General features: G+C 43.7%; 1 protein-coding gene across 3 annotated transcripts in view; it reads right to left on the bottom strand.

The window, feature by feature from the left end:
* Positions 1-26,050, bottom strand: part of LOC139371475 (lysine-specific demethylase phf2-like) — a 107,884-nt gene that overhangs the window by 70,329 nt on the left and 11,505 nt on the right. For all 3 annotated transcript variants that reach the window (XM_071111921.1, XM_071111919.1, XM_071111920.1), the window contains exons 2-3: positions 13,383-13,468; positions 12,402-12,513 (exon numbers count right to left, since the gene is read on the bottom strand). In XM_071111921.1, the coding sequence (XP_070968022.1) occupies positions 12,402-12,513; positions 13,383-13,468 (198 nt within the window). The remainder of the gene's footprint in view (positions 1-12,401; positions 12,514-13,382; positions 13,469-26,050) is intronic.

Below are 26,050 nucleotides of genomic sequence, written 5' to 3'. Positions count from 1 at the left end.
TGGAGAATGCCCCTGGCTATCTATCAGTAAAGATATCTGAGTGTTGGAGAATGCCCCTGGCTATCTATCAGTAAAGATATCTGAGTGTTGGAGCGTGCCCCTGGCTATCTATCAGTAAATGGTGATGCAGAAGGTTACATTAGGTGGAATCATATAAGTCTCCTTATCACATAGAATTTGGTTAATACATCTCATGGGGAAAATAAGACTCTAACCAGTGATATGTGTGTGGCAGGACCAAATGTATACTATTTGATGCATCTATGTGGCTCAGACTGCTACTCAACTGAGACCGGTGTTTTATGTTTTCAGAAATTAGGTATGGGAGAGAGGAAAGACCGTCTCGTCTGAGATTGAACTGTATACTAGAGCAGACCCATCCAATGGCTTGGTAATGAACTGTATACCACACCAGACCCATCCAATGGCTTGGTAATGAACTGTATACCACACCAGACCCATCCAATGGCTTGGTAGTGAACTGTATACCACACCAGACCCATCAAATGGCTTGGTAATGAACTGTATACCACACCAGACCCATCCAATGGCTTGGCAATGAACTGTATACTAGAGCAGACCTATCCAATGGCTTGGTAATGAACTGTATACTAGAGCAGACCCATCCAATGGCTTGGAAATGAACTGTATACCACACCAGACCCATCCAATGGCTTGGTAATTAACTGTATACCACACCAGACCCATCCAATGGCTTGGTAATGAACTGTATACCACACCAGACCCATCCAATGGCTTGGTAAAAAACTGTATACCACACCAGACCCATCCAATGGCTTGGTAATGAACTGAGCAGACCCATCCAATGGCTTGGTAAATAACTGTATACCACACCAGACACCTCCAATGGCTTGGCAATGAACTGTATACTAGAGCAGACCCATCCAATGGCTTGGTAATGAACTGTATACCACACCAGACCCATCCAATGGCTTGGTAATGTACTGTATACCACACCAGACCCATCCAATGGCTTGGCAATGAACTGTATACTAGAGCAGACCCATCCAATTGCTTGGCAATGAACTGTATACCACACCAGACCCATCCAATGGATTGGTAATGAACTGTATACTAGAGTAGACCCATCCAATGGCTTGGTAATGATCTGTATACCACACCAGACCCATCCAATGGCTTGGTAATGAACTGTATACCACACCAGACCCATCCAATGGCTTGGTAATGAACTGTATACCACACCAGACCCATCCAATGGCTTGGTAATGAACTGTATACCACACCAGACCCATCCAATGGCTTGGTAATGAACTGTATACGACACCAGACCCATCCAATGGCTTGGTAATGAACTGTATACCACACCAGACCCATCCAATGGCTTGATAATGAACTGTATACCACACCAGACCCATCCAATGGCTTGGTAATGAACTGTATACCACACCAGACCCATCCAATGGCTTGGTAATTAACTGTATACCACACCAGACCCATCCAATGGCTTGGTAATGAACTGTATACCACACCAGACCCATCCAATGGCTTGGTAATAAACTGTATACCACACCAGACCCATCCAATGGCTTGGTAATGAACTGTATACTAGAGCAGACCCATCCAATGACTTGGCAATGAACTGTATACTAGAGCAGACCCATCCAATGGCTTGGTAATGAACTGTATACCACACCAGACCCATTCAATGGCTTGGTAATGAACTGTATACCACACCAGACCCATCCAAAGGCTTGGCAATGAACTGTATACTAGAGCAGACCCATCCAATGGCTTGGTAATTAACTGTATACCACACCAGACCCATCCAATGGCTTGGTAATGAACTGTATACCACACCAGACCCATTCAATGGCTTGGTAATGAACTGTATACCACACCAGACCCATCCAATGGCTTGGCAATGAAATGTATACTAGAGCAGACCCATCCAATGGCTTGGTAATTAACTGTATACCACACCAGACCCATCCAATGGCTTGGTAATGAACTGAGCAGACCCATCCAATGGCTTGGTAAATAACTGTATACCACACCAGACACCTCCAATGGCTTGGCAATGAACTGTATACTAGAGCAGACCCATCCAATGGCTTGGTAATGAACTGTATACCACACCAGACCCATCCAATGGCTTGGTAATGTACTGTATACCACACCAGACCCATCCAATGGCTTGGCAATGAACTGTATACTAGAGCAGACCCATCCAATTGCTTGGCAATGAACTGTATACCACACCAGACCCATCCAATGGATTGGTAATGAACTGTATACTAGAGTAGACCCATCCAATGGCTTGGTAATGATCTGTATACCACACCAGACCCATCCAATGGCTTGGTAATGAACTGTATACCACACCAGACCCATCCAATGGCTTGGTAATGAACTGTATACCACACCAGACCCATCCAATGGCTTGGTAATGAACTGTATACCACACACCAGACCCATCCAATGGCTTGGTAATGAACTGTATACGACACCAGACCCATCCAATGGCTTGGTAATGAACTGTATACCACACCAGACCCATCCAATGGCTTGATAATGAACTGTATACCACACCAGACCCATCCAATGGCTTGGTAATGAACTGTATACCACACCAGACCCATCCAATGGCTTGGTAATTAACTGTATACCACACCAGACCCATCCAATGGCTTGGTAATGAACTGTATACCACACCAGACCCATCCAATGGCTTGGTAATAAACTGTATACCACACCAGACCCATCCAATGGCTTGGTAATGAACTGTATACTAGAGCAGACCCATCCAATGACTTGGCAATGAACTGTATACTAGAGCAGACCCATCCAATGGCTTGGTAATGAACTGTATACCACACCAGACCCATTCAATGGCTTGGTAATGAACTGTATACCACACCAGACCCATCCAAAGGCTTGGCAATTAACTGTATACTAGAGCAGACCCATCCAATGGCTTGGTAATTAACTGTATACCACACCAGACCCATCCAATGGCTTGGTAATGAACTGTATACAACACCAGACCCATTCAATGGCTTGGTAATGAACTGTATACCACACCAGACCCATCCAATGGCTTGGCAATGAAATGTATACTAGAGCAGACCCATCCAATGGCTTGGTAATTAACTGTATACCACACCAGACCCATCCAATGGCTTGGTAATGAACTGTATACCACACCAGACCCATCCAATGGCTTGGCAATGAACTGTATACTAGAGCAGACCCATCCAATGGATTGGTAATGAACTGTATACTAGAGTAGACCCATCCAATGGCTTGGTAATGATCCAATGGCTTGGTAATGAACTGTATACCCACACCAGACCCATCCAATGGCTTGGTAATGAACTGTATACCACACCAGACCCATCCAATGGCTTGGTAATGAACTGTATACCACACCAGACCCATCCAATGGCTTGGTAATGAACTGTATACCACACCAGACCCATCCAATGGCTTGGTAATGAACTGTATACACCAGACACCAGACCCATCCAATGGCTTGGTAATGAACTGTATACCACACCAGACCCATCCAATGGCTTGGTAATGAACTGTATACCACACCAGACCCATCCAATGGCTTGGTAATGAACTGTATACCACACCAGACCCATCCAATGGCTTGGTAATTAACTGTATACCACACCAGACCCATCCAATGGCTTGGTAATGAACTGTATACCACACCAGACCCATCCAATGGCTTGGTAATAAACTGTATACCACACCAGACCCATCCAATGGCTTGGTAATGAACTGTATACTAGAGCAGACCCATCCAATGACTTGGCAATGAACTGTATACTAGAGCAGACCCATCCAATGGCTTGGTAATGAACTGTATACCACACCAGACCCATTCAATGGCTTGGTAATCCAATGGCTTGGTAATGAACTGTATACCACACCAGACCCATCCAATGGCTTGGCAATGAACTGTATACCAGAGCAGACCCATCCAATGGCTTGGTAATTAACTGTATACCACACCAGACCCATCCAATGGCTTGGTAATGTAACTGGCTATACAACACCAGACCCATTCAATGGCTTGGTAATGAACTGTATACCACACCAGACCCATCCAATGGCTTGGCAATGAAATGTATACTAGAGCAGACCCATCCAATGGCTTGGTAATTAACTGTATACCACACCAGACCCATCCAATGGCTTGGTAATGAACTGTATACCACACCAGACCCATCCAATGGCTTGGCAATGAACTGTATACTAGAGCAGACCCATCCAATGGCTTGGTAATGAACTGTATACCACACCAGACCCATCCAATGGCTTGGCAATGAACTGTATACTAGAGCAGACCCATCCAATGGCTTGGTAATTAACTGTATACCACACCAGACCCATCCAATGGCTTGGTAATGAACTGTATACCACACCAGACCCATCCAATGGCTTGGTAATGAACTGTATACCACACCAGACCCATCCAATGGCTTGGTAATGAACTGTATACCACACCAGACCCATCCAATGGCTTGGTAATGAACTGTATACCACACCAGACCCATCCAATAGCTTGGTAATGAACTGTATACCACACCAGACCCATCCAATGGCTTGGTAATGAACTGTATACCACACCAGACCCATCCAATGGCTTGGTAATGAGCTGTATACTAGAGCAGACTCATCCAATGGCTTGGTAATGAACTGTATACCACACCAGACCCATCAAATGGCTTGGTAATGAACTGTATACCACACCAGACCCATTCAATGGCTTGGTAATTAACTGTATACCACACCAGACCCATCCAATGGCTTGGTAATGAACTGTATACCACACCAGACCCATCCAATGGCTTGGCAATGAACTGTATACTAGAGCAGACCCATCCAATGGCTTGGTAATGAACTGTATACTAGAGCAGACCCATCCAATGGCTTGGCAATGAACTGTATACCACACCAGACCCATCCAATGGCTTGGTAATTAACTGTATACCACACCAGACCCATCCAATGGCTTGGTAATTAACTGTATACCACACCAGACCCATCCAATGGCTTGGTAAATAACTGTATACCACACCAGACCCATCCAATGGCTTGGTAATGAACTGTATACTAGAGCAGACCCATCCAATGGCTTGGTAAATAACTGTATACCACACCAGACCCATCCAATGGCTTGGTAATGAACTGTATACAACACCAGACCCATCCAATGGCTTGGTAATGAACTGTATACCAATACCAATGGCTTGGCAATGAACTGTATACTAGAGCAGACCCATCCAATGGCTTGGTAATGAACTGTATACCACAACAGACCCATTCAATGGCTTGGTAATGAAGTGTATACCACACCAGACCCATGTATACCACACCAGACCCATCCAATGGCTTGGTAATGAACTGTATACTGTATACCACACCAGACCCATACACCAGACCCATCCAATGGCTTGGTAATGAACTGTATACCACACCAGACCCATCCAATGGCTGGGTAATTACCTGTATACCACACCAGACCCATCCAATGGCTGGGCAATGAACTGTATACTAGAGCAGACCCATCCAATGGCTTGGTAATGAACTGTATACCACACCAGACCCATCAAATGGCTTAGTAATTAACTGTATACCACACCAGACCCATCCAATGTAATGAACTGTATACCACACCAGACCCACCATTCAATGGCTTGGTAATTAACTGTATACCACACCAGACCCATCCAATGGCTTGGTAATGAATGAACTAACTGTATACCACACCAGACCCATCCAATGGCTTGGCAATGAACTGTATACCACACCAGACCCATCCAATGGCTTGGTAATGAACTGTATACCACACCAGACCCATCCAATGGCTTGGTAATGAACTGTATACCACACCAGACCCATCCAAATGGCAATAAACTGTATACCTCACCAGACCCATCCAATGGCTTGGTAATGAACTGTATACTAGAGCAGACCCATCCAATGGCTTGGCATTGAACTGTATACAGACCCATCCAATGGCTTGGTAATGAACATTCCAATGGCTTGGCAATGAACTGTATACTCCAATGAGCAGAGCCCCATCCAATGGCTTGGTAATGAACTGTATACCACACCAGACCCATCCAATGGCTTGGTAATGAACTGTATACCACACCAGACCCATCCAATGGCTTGGCAATGAACTGTATACTAGAGCAGACCCATCCAATGGCTTGGTAATTAAATGTATACCACACCAGACCCATCCAATGGCTTGGCAATGAACAGTATTCTAGAGCAGACCCATCCAATGGCTTGGTAATGAACTGTATACCACACCAGACCCATCCAATGGCTTGGCAATGAACTGTATACTAGAGCAGACCCATCCAATGGCTTGGCAATTAACTGTATACCAGACACCATCCAATGGCTTGGTAATGAACTGTATACCACACCAGACCCATCCAATGGCTTGGTAATGGACACCACACCAGACCCATCCAATGGCTTGGTAATGAACTGTATACTAGAGCAGACCCATACAATTGCTTGGTAATGAACTGTATACCACACCAGACCCATCCAATGGCTTGGTAATGAACTGTATACAACACCAGACCCATCCAATGGTTTGGTAATGAACTGTATACCACAACAGACCCATCCAATGGCTTGGTAATGAAGTGTATACCACACCAGACCCATCCAATGGCTTGGTAATGAACTGTATACGACACCAGACCCATCCAATGGCTTGGTAATGAACTGTATACCACACCAGACCCATCCAATGGCTTGGTAATGAACTGTATACCACACCAGACCCATCCAATGGCTTGGTAATGAACTGTATACCACACCAGACCCATCCAATGGCTTGGTAATGAACTGTATACCACACCAGACCCATCCAATGGCTTGGTAATGAACTGTATACTAGAGCAGACTCATCCAATGGCTTGGTAATGAACTGTATACCACACTAGACCCATCAAATGGCTTGGTAATTAACTGTATACCACACCAGACCCATCCAATGGCTTGGTAATGAACTGTATACCACACCAGACCCATCCAATGGCTTGGTAATGAACTGTATACCACACCAGACCCATCCAATGGCTTGGTAAATAACTGTATACCACACCAGACCCATCCAATGGCTTGGCAATGAACTGTATACTAGAGCAGACCCATCCAATGGCTTGGTAATGAACTGTATACCACACCAGACCCATCAAATGGCCTGGTAATGAACTGTATACCTCACCAGACCCATCCAATGGCTTGGTAATGAACTGTATACTAGAGCAGACCCATCCAATGGCTTGGCATTGAACTGTATACTAGAGCAGACCCATCCAATGGCTTGGTAATGAACTGTATACCACACCAGACCCATCCAATGGCTTGGTAATGAACTGTATACCACACCAGACCCATCCAATGGCTTGGCAATGAACTGTATACTAGAGCAGACCCATCCAATGGCTTGGTAATTAAATGTATACCACACCAGACCCATCCAATGGCTTGGCAATGAACAGTATTCTAGAGCAGACCCATCCAATGGCTTGGTAATGAACTGTATACCACACCAGACCCATCCAATGGCTTGGCAATGAACTGTATACTAGAGCAGACCCATCCAATGGCTTGGCAATTAACTGTATACCACACCAGAAACATCCAATGGCTTGGTAATGAACTGTATACCACACCAGACCCATCCAATGGCTTGGTAATGGACAGTATACCACACCAGACCCATCCAATGGCTTGGTAATGAACTGTATACTAGAGCAGACCCATACAATTGCTTGGTAATGAACTGTATACCACACCAGACCCATCCAATGGCTTGGTAATGAACTGTATACAACACCAGACCCATCCAATGGTTTGGTAATGAACTGTATACCACAACAGACCCATCCAATGGCTTGGTAATGAAGTGTATACCACACCAGACCCATCCAATGGCTTGGTAATGAACTGTATACGACACCAGACCCATCCAATGGCTTGGTAATGAACTGTATACCACACCAGACCCATCCAATGGCTTGGTAATTACCTGTATACCACACCAGACCCATCCAATGGCTTGGCAATGAACTGTATACTAGAGCAGACCCATCCAATGGCTTGGTAATGAACTGTATACCACACCAGACCCATCAAATGGCCTGGTAATGAACTGTATACCACACCAGACCCATTCAATGGCTTGGTAATTAACGGTATACCACACCAGACCCATCCAATGGCTTGGTAATGAACTGTATACCACACCAGACCCATCCAATGGCTTGGTAATGAACTGTATACCACACCAGACCCATCCAATGGCTTGGTAATGAACTGTATACCACACCAGACCCATCAAATGGCTTGGTAATTAACTGTATACCACACCAGACCCATCCAATGGCTTGGTAATGAACTGTATACCACACCAGACCCATCCAATGGCTTGGTAAATAACTGTATACCACACCAGACCCATCCAATGGCTTGGCAATGAACTGTATACCACACCAGACCCATCCAATGGCTTGGCAATGAACTGTATACTAGAGCAGACCCATCCAATGGCTTGGTAATGAACTGTATACTAGAGCAGACCCATCCAATGGCTTGGCAATGAACTGTATACCACAGCAGACCCATCCAATGGCTTGGTAATGAACTGTATACCACACCAGACCCATCCAATGGCTTGGTAATTAACTGTATACCACACCAGACCCATCCAATGGCTTGGTAAATAACTGTATACCACACCAGACCCATCCAATGGCTTGGTAATGAACTGTATACTAGAGCAGACCCATCCAATGGCTTGGTAAATAACTGTATACCACACCAGACCCATCCAATGGCTTGGCAATGAACTGTATACTAGAGCAGACCCATCCAATGGCTTGGTAAATAACTGTATACCACACCAGACCCATCCAATGGCTTGGCAATTAACTGTATACTAGAGCAGACCCATCCAATGGCTTGGTAATGAACTGTATACCACACCAGACCCATCCAATGGCTTGGTAATGAACTGTATACCACACCAGACCCATCCAATGGCTTGGTAATGAACTGTAAACTAGAGCAGACCCATCCAATTGCTTGGTAATGAACTGTATACCACACCAGACCCATCCAATGGCTTGGTAATGAACTGTATACAACACCAGACCCATCCAATGGCTTGGTAATGAACTGTATACCACAACAGACCCATCCAATGGCTTGGTAATGAAGTGTATACCACACCAGACCCATCCAATGGCTTGGTAATGAACTGTATACCACACCAGACCCATCCAATGGCTTGGTAATTAACTGTATACCACACCAGACCCATCCAATGGCTTGGTAATTACCTGTATACCACACCAGACCCATCCAATGGCTTTGCAATGAACTGTATACTAGAGCAGACCCATCCAATGGCTTGGTAATGAACTGTATACCACACCAGACCCATCCAATGGCTTGGCAATGAACTGTATACTAGAGTAGACCCATCCAATGGCTTGGTAATTAACTGTATACCACACCAGACCCATCCAATGGCTTGGTAATGAACTGTATACCACACCAGACCCATCCAATGGCTTGGTAATTAACTGTATACCACACCAGACCCATCCAATGGCTTGGTAATGAACTGTATACCACACCAGACCCATCCAATGGCTTGGTAATTAACTGTATACCACACCAGACCCATCCAATGGCTTGGTAATGAACTGTATACCACACCAGACCCATCCAATGGCTTGGTAATGAACTGTATACCACACCAGACCCATCCAATGGCTTGGTAATGAACTGTATACCACACCAGACCCATCCAATGGCTTGGTAATGAACTGTATACCACACCAGACCCATCCAATGGCTTGGTAATGAACTGTATACCACACCAGACCCATCCAATGGCTTGGTAATGAACTGTATACTAGAGCAGACCCATCCAATGGCTTGGTAATGAACTGTATACCACACCAGACCCATCCAATGGCTTGGTAATGAACTGTATACCACACCAGAACCATTCAATGGCTTGGTAATTAACTGTATACCACACCAGGCCCATCCAATGGCTTGGTAATGAACTGTATACCACACCAGACCCATCCAATGGCTTGGTAAATAACTGTATACCACACCAGACCCATCCAATGGCTTGGCAATGAACTGTATACTAGAGCAGACCCATCCAATGGCTTGGTAATGAACTGTATACTAGAGCAGACCCATCCAATGGCTTGGCAATGAACTGTATACCACACCAGACCCATCCAATGGCTTGGTAATGAAGTGTATACCACATCAGACCCATCCAATGGCTTGGTAATGAACTGTATACGACACCAGACCCATCCAATGGCTTGGTAATGAACTGTATACCACACCAGACCCATCCAATGGCTTGGTAATGAACTGTATACTAGAGCAGACCCATCCAATGGCTTGGTAAATAACTGTATACCACACCAGACCCATCCAATGGCTTGGCAATGAACTGTATACTAGAGCAGACCCATCCAATGGCTTGGTAATGAACTGTATACCACACCAGACCCATCCAATGGCTTTGTAATGAACTGTATACTAGAGCAGACCCATCCAATTGCTTGGTAATGAACTGTATACCACACCAGACCCATCCAATGGCTTGGTAATGAACTGTATACCACACAAGACCCATCCAATGGCTTGGTAATGAACTGTATACTAGAGCAGACCCATCCAATGGCTTTGGTAATGAACTGTATACTAGAGTAGACCCATCCAATGGCTTGGTAATGAACTGTATACCACACCAGACCCATCCAATGGCTTGGTAATGAACTGTATACCACACCAGACCCATCCAATGGCTTGGCAATTAACTGTATACTAGAGCAGACCCATCCAATGGCTTGGTAATTAACTGTATACCACACCAGACCCATCCATAAAGATGGGGTTCTACCTCACTACCAACACTGAGCCATACCCAACCATAAAGATGGGGTTCTACCTCACCACCAACATTGAGACATACCCAACCATAAAGATGGGGTTCTAACTCACTACCAACACTGAGCCATACCCAACCATAAAGATGGGGTTCTACCTCACCACCAACATTGAGACATATCCAACCATAAAGATGGGGTTCTACCTCACCACCAACATTGAGACATACCCAACCATAAAGATGGGGTTCTACCTCACCACCAACACTGAGCCATACCCAACCATAAAGATGGGGTTCTACCTCACCACCAAAACGGAGCCATACCCAAACATAAACATGGGGTTCTACCTCACCACCAACATACCCAATATCAGTCTCTGCCTTAGGTGAGCTATGCTGCTGTGTGGTACAGTGGTACTGGTGGTACAGTGGTACTGGTGGTACTGGTGGTACAGTAGTACTGGTGGTACAGTGGTACTGGCGGTACTGGTGGTACAGTAGTACTGGTGGTACAGTGGTCTGACATACACTGTCATACACTGTCAACTGTGGGACCTTATATAGACAGATGTGTGCCTTTCCAAATCATGTCCAATCAATTGAATTTACCACAGGTGGACTCCCTGTATATAACCATGTTATTACCTGGTACTCCCTGTATATAACCATGTTATTACCTGATACTCCCTGTATATAACCATGTTATTATCTGATACTCCCTGTATATAACCATGTTATTACCTGATACTCCCTGTATATAACCATGTTATTACCTGATACTCCCTGTATATAACCATGTTATTACCTGATACTCCCTGTATATAACCATGTTATTACCTCCCTGTATATAACCATGTTATTACCTGATACTTCCTGTATATAACCATGTTATTACCTGATACTTCCTGTATATAACCATGTTATTACCTGATACTCCCTGTATATAACCATGTTATTACCTGATACTTCCTGTATATAACCATGTTATTACCTGATACTCCCTGTATATAACCATGTTATTACCTGATACTCCCTGTATATAACCATGTTATTACCTGATACTCCCTGTATATAACCATGTTATTACCTGATACTTCCTGTATATAACCATGTTATTACCTGATACTCCCCGTATATAACCATGTTATTACCTGGTACTTCCTGTATATAGCCATGTTATTACCTCCCTGTATATAACCATGTTATTACCTGATACTCCCTGTATATAACCATGTTATAACCTGATACTCCCCGTATATAACCATGTTATTACCTGATACTCCCCGTATATAACCATGTTATTACCTGATACTCCCCGTATATAGTATAAAATATATATCTTTAACTTTGCATTGTTGGAAAAGGACCTTCCACTGTTACTCTACACCTTTTTACAAAGCATGTGACGAATAAAATTGATTTGATTTGAGTTGTTGTTAACCTGGGGAAGGTGCGACTGCGTAGCTCCTTGATGAACACCTGACTGCCGTTCTGAACAGCTCGGATGTCTCCACTCTGTCCCGTGTCGTGTTTATTCCTTTTCTTGTTTTTCACTAAACACACAAAGACAAGAACAAGATTAAGACATCATACATGCTTATAGCAGTGCAGTCCTATTCACTAGACACCAAACAGAAGAAAACGGAGCAGAATGCTATGGTTTACACTAATGAATAAAGCCCTGTGCAGTGTCAGCCTGTGGGACTGCACGTAAACAACTGCATGTACAGGACTGCATGTACAGGACAGCAGGTACAAGACTGCATGTACAAGACTGCATGTACAGGACAGCAGGTACAGGACTGCAGGTACAGGACTGCATGTACAGGACAGCAGGTACAAGACTGCGTGTACAGGACAGCAGGTACAGGACAGCAGGTACAGGACTGCATGTACAGGACTGCATGTACAGGACAGCAGGTACAGGACAGCAGGTACAGGACAGTAGGTACAGGACTGCATGTACAGGACTGCAGGTACAGGACAGCAGGTACAAGACTGCATGTACAGGACAGCAGGTACAAGACTGCATGTACAGGACAGCAGGTACAGGACAGCAGGTACAGGACTGCATGTACAGGACAGCAGGTACAGGACTGCATGTACAGGACAGCAGGTACAAGACTGCATGTACAGGACAGCAGGTACAGGACTGCATGTACAAGACTGCAGGTACAAGACTGCGTGTACAGGACAGCAGGTACAGGACAGCAGGTACAGGACTGCATGCACAGGACTGCATGTACAGGACAGCAGGTACAGGACAGCAGGTACAGGACAGCAGGTACAGGACTGCATGTACAGGACAGCAGGTACAGGACTGCATGTACAGGACAGCAGGTACAAGACTGCATGTACAGGACAGCAGGTACAGGACTGCATGTAGAAGACTGCAGTAGGTACGTCAGACAGACAGACTTACTGGTGGATTTTCCGTCTGTTTTCTCACAGTTGGGACAGTGGTAGATGTCAATGTCTGGAGCCTCATCTTCATCCACACCAACACAGCTGGAACAGCAGAGAGATATACATTAACACAGCTGGAACAGCAGAGAGATATACACCAACACAGCTGGAACAGCAGAGAGATATACATTAACACAGCTGGAACAGCAGAGAGATATACACCAACACAGCTGGAACAGCAGAGAGATATACACCAACACAGCTGGAACAGCAGAGAGATGTACACCAACACAGCTGGAACAGCAGAGAGATATACACCAACACAGCTGGAAGAGCAGAGATATACATTAACACAGCTGGAACAGAAGGGAGTGATATACACCAACACAGCAGGAACAGCAGAGATATACATTAACACAGCTGGAACAGCAGAGAGATGTACACCAACACAGCTGGAACAGCAGAGAGATATACATTAACACAGCTGGAACAGCAGAGAGATATACATTAACACAGCTGGAACAGCAGAGAGATATACACCAACACATCTGGAACAGCAGAGAGATGTACACCAACACAGCTGGAACAGCAGAGAGATGTACACCAACACAGCTAGGCACAGTAGAGAGATATACACCAACACAGCTGGAACAGCAGAGAGATATACACCAACACAGCTGGAACAGCAGAGAGATATACATTAACACAGCTGGAACAGCAGAGAGATATACACCAACACAGCTGGAACAGCAGAGAGATGTACACCAACACAGCTGGAACAGCAGAGAGATATACATTAACACAGCTGGAACAGCAGAGAGATATACATTAACACAGCTGGAACAGCAGAGAGATATACACCAACACAGCTGGAACAGCAGAGAGATGTACATTAACACAGCTGGAACAGCAGAGAGATATACACCAACACAGCTGGAACAGCAGAGAGATATACACCAACACAGCTGGAACAGCAGAGAGATGTACATTAACACAGCTGGAACAGCAGAGAGATATACACCAACACAGCTGGAACAGCAGAGAGATGTACATTAACACAGCTGGAACAGCAGAGAGATATACACCAACACAGCTGGAACAGCAGAGAGATATACACCAACACAGCTGGAACAGCAGAGAGATGTACATTAACACAGCTGGAACAGCAGAGAGATATACATTAACACAGCTGGAACAGCAGAGAGATATACATTAACACAGCTGGAACAGCAGAGAGATATACACCAACACAGCTGGAACAGCAGAGAGATGTACATTAACACAGCTGGAACAGCAGAGAGATATACACCAACACAGCTGGAACAGCAGAGAGATATACACCAACACAGCTGGAACAGCAGAGAGATGTACATTAACACAGCTGGAACAGCAGAGAGATATACACCAACACAGCTGGAACAGCAGAGAGATGTACATTAACACAGCTGGAACAGCAGAGAGATATACACCAACACAGCTGGAACAGCAGAGAGATATACACCAACACAGCAGGAACAGCAGAGAGATATACACCAACACAGCAGGAACAGCAGAGAGATATACACCAACACAGCTGGAAGAGCAGAGATATACATTAACACAGCTGGAACAGAAGGGAGTGATATACACCAACACAGCAGGAACAGCAGAGATATACATTAACACAGCTGGAACAGCAGAGAGATATACACCAACACAGCTGGAACAGCAGAGAGATATACATTAACACAGCAGGAACAGCAGAGAGATATACACCAACACAGCAGGAACAGCAGAGAGATATACACCAACACAGCTGGAAGAGCAGAGATATACATTAACACAGCTGGAACAGAAGGGAGTGATATACACCAACACAGCAGGAACAGCAGAGATATACATTAACACAGCTGGAACAGCAGAGAGATATACACCAACACAGCTGGAACAGCAGAGATATACATTAACACAGCTGGAACAGCAGAGAGAGATACATTAACACAGCTGGAACAGAAGGGAGTGATATACAGTGCCAGTCAAAAGTGTGGATACCTATTCATTCACCTACTCATATTCTACATTGTAGAATAATAATGAAGACTTCAACACTATGAAATAACACATATGGAATCATGTAGTAAAAAAAAAAAGTGTTAAACAAATCAAAAATATATGTTATATTTGAGATTCTTCAAAGTAGACACCCGTTGCCTTGATGACAGCTTTGCTCACTCTTGGCATTCTCTCAACCAGCTTCACCTGGAATGCTTTTCCAACAGTTTTGAGGGACATTCCACATATGCTGAGCAATTGTTGGCTGCTTTTCCTTCAGTCTGCGGTCCAACTCATCCCAAATCAACTCAATTGGGTTGAGGTCAGGTGATTGTGGAGGCCAGGCCATTTGATGCAGACTCCATCACTCTCCTTCTTGGTCAAATAGCCCTTACACAGTCTAGAGTTGTGTTGGGTCACTGTCCTGTTGAAAAACAAATTATAGTCCCACTAAGCGGAGACCAGATGGGATGGCGTATCGCTGCAGAATGATGTGGTAGCCATGCTGGTTAAGTGTCAATGTGCGGGGGTACAGGTTAGTAATGAGACTATATGCAGGGGGTACTGGGTAGTAATGAGACTATATGCAGGGGGTATCGGTTAGTAATGAGACTATATTCAGGGGGTACTGGTTAGTAATGAGACTATATGCAGGGGGTACTGGTACGGAGTCAATGTGCGGGGGTATCAGTTAGTAATGAGACTATATTCAGGGGGTACTGGTTCGTAATGAGACTATATACAGAGGGTACCGGTCCCGAGACAATGTGCGGGGGCACCGGTTAGTAATGAGACTATATGAAGGGGGTTCCGGTTAGTAATGAGACTATATGCAGGGGGTACCTGTACAGAGTCAATGTGCTGGGTACCGGTTAGTAATGAGACTATATGCAGGGGGTACTGGTACAGAGTCAATGTGCGGGGGTAACGGTTAGTAATGAGACTATATGCAGGGGGTACCGGTTAGTAATGAGGCTATATACAGGGGGTACCTGTCAGTAATGAGGCTATATTCAGGGGTACCGTTCCCGAGTCAATGTGCAGGGGTACCGGTTAGTAATGAGACTGTATGCAGGGGGTACCGGTCCCGAGTCAATGTGCGGGGGTACAGATTAGTAATGAGGCTATATACAGGGGGTACAGGTTAGTCATAAGGCTATATACAGGGGGTACCAGTTAGTCATGAGACTATATACAGGGGGTACCGGTCCCGAGTCAATTTGCGGGGGTACAGGTTAGTAATGAGACTATATACAGGGGGTACCGGTCCCGAGTCAATGTGCAAGGGTACTGGTTAGTAATGAAGCTAAATACAAGGGGTCCCGGTTAGTAATGAGGCTATATACAGGGGGTACCGGTTAGTATTGAGGCTATATACAGGGGGTACAGAGTCAATGTGGGGGTACAGGTTAGTAATGAGACTATGTGCAGGGTGTACCAGTTAGTAATAGGGCTATATACAGGGGTACCGTTCCCGAGTCAATGTGCGGGGGTACAGGTTAGTCATGAGACTATATACAGGGGGTATCAGTCCCGAGTCAATGTGCGGGGGTATAGGTTAGTAATGAGACTATATACAGGGGGTACCGGTCCCGAGTCAATGTGCGGGGGTAACGGTTAGTAATGAGACTATATACAGGGGGTACCAGTCCCGAGTCAATGTGCTGGGGTATAGGTTAGTAATGAGACTATATACAGGGGGTACCAGTCCCGAGTCAATGTGCGGGGGTAACGGTTAGTAATGAGACTATATACAGGGGGTACCAGTCCCGAGTCAATGTGCGGGGGTAACGGTTAGTAATGAGACTATATACAGGGGGTACCAGTCCAGAGTCAATGTGCGGGGGTAACGGTTAGTAATGAGACTATATACAGAGGGTACCAGTCCCGAGTCAATGTGCAGGGGTATAGGTTAGTCAAAGTTATTTGTAAAGTAGATAAATATAATAAACAGCGTGTAGCCACAGAGTAAAAACAAAGAGGGGGGGGGGGGCAATGTAAATAGTCCGGTGGCCATTTGATTAATTGTTTAGCAGTCTTATGGCTTGGGGGTAGAAGTTGTCTTCTACCCCCCTCTAGGCCTTTTGGTCCTAGACTTGGCGCTCCGGTACTGCTTGCCGTGCGGTAGCAGAGAGAACAGTCTATGAAGTTACCAGCCTCAGCTTATCGACCATGAAGACCTGATTCACGCAGTCTCCTCTTAACAGTTGATGTTGAGATGGGTCTGTTACTTGAACTCTGTGAAGCGTTTATTTGGGCTGCAATTTCTGAGGCTGGTAATTCTTCATCCTCTGCAGCAGAGGTAACTCTGGGTCTTCCTTTCCTGTGGTGGTCCTCATGAGAGCCAATTTCACCATAGCGTTTGATGGTTTTTGTGACGGCACTTGAAAAAACTTTCAAGTCCTTGAAATTTCAATTTTGACTGACCTTCAAGTCTTAAAGTAATGATGGGCTGTCATTTCTCTTTGCTTATTTGAGCTGTTCTTGCCACAATATGGAATTGGTCTATTACCAAATCATCTGTATACCAACACTAACTTGTCACAACACAACTGATTGGCTCAAACGCATTAAGAAAGAAAGAAATTCCACAAATGTACTTTTAACAAGACACACCTTTTCATTGAAATGCATTCCAGGTGACTACCTCATGAAGCTGGTTGAGAGAATGCCAAGAGTGTGCAAAGCTGTCATCAAGGCAAACGGTGGCTACTTTGAAGAATATCACATTTGTGTCACTTTTTTGGTTACTACATGATTTCATATGTGTTATTTCCTAGTTTTGATGTCTTCGCTATTATTCAACAATGTAGAAAATAGTGAAACTAAAGAAAAACCCTGGAATGAGTAGGTGTGTCAGGTGTTTTCTGCACCTTTCAGGACTGTTATTTTGTATTTTTTGTATTTTCAGTGTTCAGTCAATAAACATCATGAACACATACCACGCTGCACATTGGTCCGACATTTCATACTCCTCATCAGGAGGACAAAGAATTCCGTTACACATGCATCATTTCTATACCAGACGAAGCTTTGCTCAACTGTAATGTTCAGTTCAATGTTTCTAGTGAAGTTTTAATTTTTTCACATGCACAGTAAAATGCTTTAATTTCAAGTCCTACCCAACAGCACAGTAAAATGCTTTAATTTCAAGTCCTACCCAACAGCACAGTAAAATGCTTTAATTTCAAGTCCTACCCAACAGCACAGTAAAATGCTTTAATTTCAAGCCCTACCCAACAGCACAGTAAAATACTATAATTTCAAGCCCTACCCAACAGCACAGTAAAATGCTTTAATTTCAAGTCCTACCCAACAGCACAGTAAAATGCTTTAGTGCAGTATTCAATATTAAAAAGTATAACTAATATGAAAATAATGTTGAAAAACAGTAGAAATAAGAAATGAAACAGGAAGCTATATACAGGGTAAATGTACAATGTGCAGGGATACTGGAATATTTGTACATGTAGGGAGGGAGTAGGAGAAAGTGACTGGTAGCAGGATAAATAATAAAGTATGGCAGCAGCATATGTGGTGTGCTTGGTGGTGAGTGTGTGTGTGTGTGTGTGTGTGTGTGTGTGTGTGTGTGTGTGTGTGTGTGTGTGTGTGTGTGTGTGTGTGTGTGTGTGTGTGTGTGTGTGTGTGTGTGTGTGTGTGTGTGTGTGTGTGTGTGTGTGCACAAGAGTGTCATGTAAACAGGGCTGAAAAGTGACTGGTAGCAGGAATACAGTGCCTTGCGAAAGTATTCGGCCCCCTTGAACTTTGCGACCTTTTGCCACATTTGTGGCTTCAAACATAAAGATATAAAACTGTATTTTTTTAGTGAAGAATCAACAACAAGTGGGACACAATCATGAAGTGGAACGACATTTATTGGATATTTCAAACTTTTTTAACAAATCAAAAACTGAAAAATTGGGCATGCAAAATTATTCAGCCCCCTTAAGTTAATACTTTGTAGCGCCACCTTTTGCTGCGATTACAGCTGTAAGTCGCTTGGGGTATGTCTCTATCAGTTTTGCACATCGAGAGACTGACATTTTTTCCCATTCCTCCTTGCAAAACAGCTCGAGCTCAGTGAGGTTGGATGGAGAGCATTTGTGAACAGCAGTTTTCAGTTCTTTCCACAGATTCTCGATTGGATTCAGGTCTGGACTTTGACTTGGCCATTCTAACACCTGGATATGTTTATTTTTGAACCATTCCATTGTAGATTTTGCTTTATGTTTTGGATCATTGTCTTGTTGGAAGACAAATCTCCGTCCCAGTCTCAGGTCTTTTGCAGACTCCATCAGGTTTTCTTCCAGAATGGTCCTGTATTTGGCTCCATCCATCTTCCCATCAATTTTAACCATCTTCCCTGTCCCTGCTGAAGAAAAGCAGGCCCAAACCATGATGCTGCCACCACCATGTTTGACAGTGGGGATGGTGTGTTGAGCTGTGTTGCTTTTACGCCAAACATAACGTTTTGCATTGTTGCCAAAAAGTTCAATTTTGGATTCATCTGACCAGAGCACCTTCTTCCACATGTTTGGTGTGTCTCCCAGGTGGCTTGTGGCAAACTTTAACCGACACTTTTTATGGATATCTTTAAGAAATGGCTTTCTTCTTGCCACTCTTCCATAAAGGCCAGATTTGTGCAATATACGACTGATTGTTGTCCTATGGACAGAGTCTCCCACCTCAGCTGTAGATCTCTGCAGTTCATCCAGAGTGATCATGGGCCTCTTGGCTGCATCTCTGATCAGTCTTCTCCTTGTATGAGCTGAAAGTTTAGAGGGACGGCCAGGTCTTGGTAGATTTGCAGTGGTCTGATACTCCTTCCATTTCAATATTATCGCTTGCACAGTGCTCCTTGGGATGTTTAAAGCTTGGGAAATCTTTTTGTATCCAAATCCGGCTTTAAACTTCTTCACAACAGTATCTCGGACCTGCCTGGTGTGTTCCTTGTTCTTCATGATGCTCTCTGCGCTTTTAACGGACCTCTGAGACTATCACAGTGCAGGTGCATTTATACGGAGACTTGATTACACACAGGTGGATTGTATTTATCATCATTAGTCATTTAGGTCAACATTGGATCATTCAGAGATCCTCACTGAACTTCTGGAGAGAGTTTGCTGCACTGAAAGTAAAGGGGCTGAATAATTTTGCACGCCCAATTTTTCAGTTTTTGATTTGTTAAAAAAGTTTGAAATATCCAATAAATGTCGTTCCACTTCATGATTGTGTCCCACTTGTTGTTGATTCTTCACAAAAAAATACAGTTTTATATCTTTATGTTTGAAGCCTGAAATGTGGCAAAAGGTCGCAAGGTTCAAGGGGGCCGAATACTTCCGCAAGGCACTGTATATAAACACAATGTTAATATACTAATGATAGAATATACAGTATATTCGGAAAGTATTCAGACCCCTTTACTTTTTCCACATTTTATTACTTTACAGCCTTATTCTAAAATGGATTAAATAAATAACATTTATTTGTTTCCTCATCAATCTACACACAACACCCCATAATGACGAAGTGAAAACAGGTTTTTAGAAAGGTTAGCAAATGTACTAATAATAAAAAAAATAGAACTACCTTATTTCCATAAGTGTTCAGACCCTTTGCTATGAGACTTGAAATTGAGCTCTGATGCCTCCTGTTTCCATTGATCAACATTGAGATGTTTCTACAACTTGATTGGAGTCCACCTGTGGTAAATTCAATTGATTGGCCATGATTTGGAAAGGCACACACCTGTCTATATAAGGTTCCACAGTTGACAGTGCATGTCAGAGCAAAAACCGTTCCTCTGTGGAGGTAGTGGCCAAATGGAATCTACTCCTCAGTAAAAGGCACATAACAGCCTGCTTGAAGTTTGCTAAAAGACACCCAAAGACTCTCAGACCATGAGAAACAAGATTCTCTGGTCTGATGAAACCAAGATTGAACTCTTTGGCCTGAATGCCAGGCATTACGTCTGGAGGAAACCTGGCACCATCCCTACGGTAAAGCATGGTGTTGCAGCATCATGCTGTGGGGATGTTTTTCAGCGGCAGTGACTGGGAGACTAGTCAGGATCGAGGCAAAGATGAACGGATGAAAGTACAGAGAGATCCTTGATGAAAACCTGCTCCAGAGCACTAAGGACCTCAGACTGGAGTGAAGGTTCACCTTCCAACAGGACAACGACCCTAAGCACACAGCCGAGACATTGCAGAAGTGGCTTCGAGACAAGTCTCTGAATGTCCTTGAGTGGCCCTGCCAGAGCCCAGACTTGAACCCGATCGAACATCTCTGGAGAGACCTGAAAATAGCTGTGCAGCGACGCTCCCCATCCAACCTGACAGAGCTTGAGAGGATCTGCAGAGAAGAATGGGAGAAACTCCCCAAATACAGGTGTGCCAAGCTTGTAGCATCATACCCAAGAATATATATATATATTTGCACAAATTTCTGAAAACCTGTTTTTGCTTTGTCATTATGGGGTATTGTGTGTAGATTTATGAGGGGGGGGAAACTGTATGAGGAAAAAGTGAAGGAGTCTGAATACTTTCCAAATGCAGTGACCAGTAGCATGAGAAATAGATCAAATACTAATGGTAATCAATAATCACTGAACAGCAGTGCAGTGGTAGTAATAAATCAATAATAATTTGAGTAATCAATAATCATATCTTGCTATTGTTTCTTCTACCTCTCTTATTATAACATCAGGCCTGGCTCTCATGTTTTTAGGTTATTCTAAAATAACTTTTTTGAATAACTTATCGATATCCGATAATCGTAATATTGCCCAACCCTAGCTGGAACAATTAACACGGCTGAAACAGAGAGAAACACAGACTACATGGACACAGCTGAAACACAGACTATATGGATACAGCTGAAACACAGACCACATGGACACAGCTGAAACACAGACTACATGGATACAGCTGAAACACAGACCACATGGACACAACTGAAACACAGACTACATGGATACAACTGAAACACAGACTACATGGATACAGCTGAAATACAGCCTACATGGATACAGCTGAAACACAGACTACATGGACACAGCTGAAACACAGACTACATGGATACAGCTGAAACACAGACTACATTGATACAGCTGAAACACAGACTACATGGATACAACTGAAACACAGACTACATGGACACGGCTGAAACACAGCCTACGTGGATACAACTGATACAGCTGAAACACAGACTACATGGATACAGCTGAAACACAGACTACATGGATACAGCTGAAACACAGACCACATGGACACAACTGAAGCACAGACTACATGGATACAGCTGAAACACAGACTACATGGATACAGCTGAAACACAGACTACATGGATACAGCTGAAACACAGACTACATGGACACAGCTGAAACACAGACTACATGGATACAACTGAAACACAGACTACATGGACACGGCTGAAACACAGCCTACATGGATACAACTGATACAGCTGAAACACAGACTACATGGATACAGCTGAAACACAGACTACATGGATACAGCTGAAACACAGACCACATGGACACAACTGAAACACAGACTACATGGATACAGCTGAAACACAGACTACATGGATACAGCTGAAACACAGACCACATGGACACAGCTGAAACACAGACTACATGGATACAGCTGAAACACAGACTACATGGATACAGCTGAAACACAGACTACATGGATACAACTGAAACACAGACTACATGAACACAGCTGAAACACAGACCACATGGACACAGCTGAAACACAGCCTACATGGATACAGCTGAAACAGACTACATGGATACAACTGAAACACAGACTACATGGATACAACTGAAACACAGACTACATGGCAGACTACATGGACACAGCTGAAACACACTACATGGATACAGCTGAAACTCAGACTACATGGATACAGCTGAAACAGACTACATGGATACAACTGAAACAGACTACATGGATACAACTGACACACAGACTACATGGACACAGCTGAAACACAGACTACATGGATACAACTGATACAACTGAAACACAGACTACATGGACACCGCTGAAACACAGACCACATGGACACAACTGAAACACAGACTACATGGATACAACTGAAACAGACTACATGGATACAACTGAAACACAGACTACATGGATACAGCTGAAATACAGCCTACATGGATACAGCTGAAACACAGACTACATGGACACGGCTGAAACACAGCCTACATGGACACAACTGAAACACAGACTACATGGACACAGCTGAAACACAGACCACATGGATACAGCTGAAACAGACTACATGGATACAGCTGAAACACAGACTACATGGATACAACTGAAACACAGACTACATGGATACAGCTGAAACTCAGACTACATGTCTCCTCCGTATTATTGCACCAACTCTGCAGATTTTCCTGTTGGATTCCAATAATAACCAATAACCTGACCCCCATCAGAACTCTCCCTGGCCTGCAGTATGAATAACCATGTGCCAATACAGTCTGCTTTGTTAAATAAGGTCATTTGCATGTAAAAGGACCCATGAGTACCAATATGTGAAGTTTTATTTGGTGTGAAATGAAAGCTAAGAACCTAGAATTTTCCATCCTAAAAATGAGAAATAATTAAAGGCTTTGATTTCTAGATAAACAAATGGAAAAGGGATATTGAAAAACATCTACCAGAAAAAGTCTTAAAACGTATCAGAAATACATCAAAACACATTAATGTTGACGTAAAGACCACTGCCAACTAAAACCAACACTATACACTAAGTGTACAAAACATTAGGAACACCTTCCTACTATTGAGTTGCAACCCCCCCCCCCCCCCTTTGCCCTCAGAACAGCCTCAATTCGTCAGGACATGGACTCTACAAGGTGAGGAAAGCGTTCCACAGGGATGCTGGTCCATGTTGACCCCAGTTCTTTCCACAGTTGTGTCAAGTTGGCTGGATGTCCTTTGGGTGGTGGACCATTCTTAATACACACAGGAAAATGTAACCCAGCAGCGTTACAGTTCTTGACATAGTCAAACTGGTTCGCCTGGCACCATACCCCGTTCAAAGGAACTTCAATCTGAATGGCACACATACACTATCCACGTCTGGGGCGGCAGGTAGCCTTGTGGTTGGGCCAGTAACCGGAAAGTTGCTGGATCGAATCCACGAGCTGACAAGGTAAAAACTCTGTCGTTCTGCCCCTGAACAAGGCAGTTAACCCACTGTTCCTAGGCTGTCATTGTAAATAAGAATTTGTTCTTAACTGACTTGCCTAGTTAAATAAAGGTTAAATGTCTCAAGGCTTATAAAATCCTTCTTTAACCTGTCTCCTTCCCTTCATCTACACTGATTGAAGTGGATTTAACAAGTGACAGCTTTCACCTGGACAGTCTGTCTCATTGAAAGAGTAGAGTACAGTAGAGTGCAGTTCAGTAGAGCTCAGAACTGTAATATTATACTGTGATGTGCTGTAATGTCCAAACTTGTGAAATATAGACATCTATGATTGTTATAGATTGTTATAGATTTGGTCCGGTCTGGACCAATCAAATGTGGTCTTGTTTGGGGGCGGAGCTCATTAGAATAATAGCCAGTGTGTAGAATAGTACTCAGACATTCAAAAGTGCATATTAAATGTCTCTACCTTTATGAACCTATTCAGGATACATCACCATGAAGAGAATGATGTTCATAAATGGTTAATTTCTGTCTAGTACAGATCAAGGATCCATGATGTCATTCTGTTACCGTCATTATGTTGTGTTGATCCACTTCACTTACTGTAGTTCAATAACCAAACTAAATGTTCTCTAACTCAATGTGTCATGTCATAGCTGTCACCCCATTCTTTTCTGGTGACATCTTTGAATGTGAATTCAAAGTTGAAGAAGATTTGACTGTAATTGTGTTACTGAGATATACTGGACTGATCCTAAATGTGTTTCAGTAACATGTTTAGTGGTAATTGTTTAAAGTAGACTTCTGCATATGGGTGTATGGTTTGTTCAACTTTGCAATCAATGGTTTTTGATTAAGATACATTTTAAGGTGAAAAAGCGAGCCTCAGCATCACCCTGTTACTGTGGAATCGCCCATAACCATGTGTCTGGTAGCCAATAGCAGTATGTTTTGTGTGTCTGTTAGCCAATAGCAGTATGTTTTGTGTGCCTTTAGCCAATAGCAGTATGCTTTGTGTGCCTTTAGCCAATAGCAGTATGCTTTGTGTGCCTTTAGCCAATAGCAGTATGCTTTGTGTACCTTTAGCCAATAGCAGTATGCTTTGTGTACCTTTAGCCAATAGCAGTATGCTTTGTGTGCCTTTAGCCAATAGCAGTATGCTTTGTGTGCCTTTAGCCAATAGCAGTATGCTTTGTGTGCCTTTAGCCAATAGCAGTATGCTTTGTGTACCTTTAGCCAATAGCAGTATGCTTTGTGTGCCTTTAGCCAATAGCAGTATGCTTTGTGTACCTTTAGCCAATAGCAGTATGCTTTGTGTGCCTTTAGCCAATAGCAGTATGCTTTGTGTGCCTTTAGCCAATAGCAGTATGCTTTGTGTACCTTTAGCCAATAGCAGTATGCGTTGTGTGCCTTTAGCCAATAGCAGTATGCTTTGTGTACATTTAGCCAATAGCAGTATGCTTTGTGTGCCTT

The sequence above is a fragment of the Oncorhynchus clarkii genome, chromosome 17 (assembly GCF_045791955.1).
Source record: "Oncorhynchus clarkii lewisi isolate Uvic-CL-2024 chromosome 17, UVic_Ocla_1.0, whole genome shotgun sequence".
NCBI lineage: Eukaryota > Metazoa > Chordata > Actinopteri > Salmoniformes > Salmonidae > Oncorhynchus > Oncorhynchus clarkii.
The sequence above is the reverse complement of the archived record's forward strand: the minus strand, read 5'-3'. Positions and strand labels throughout refer to the sequence as shown.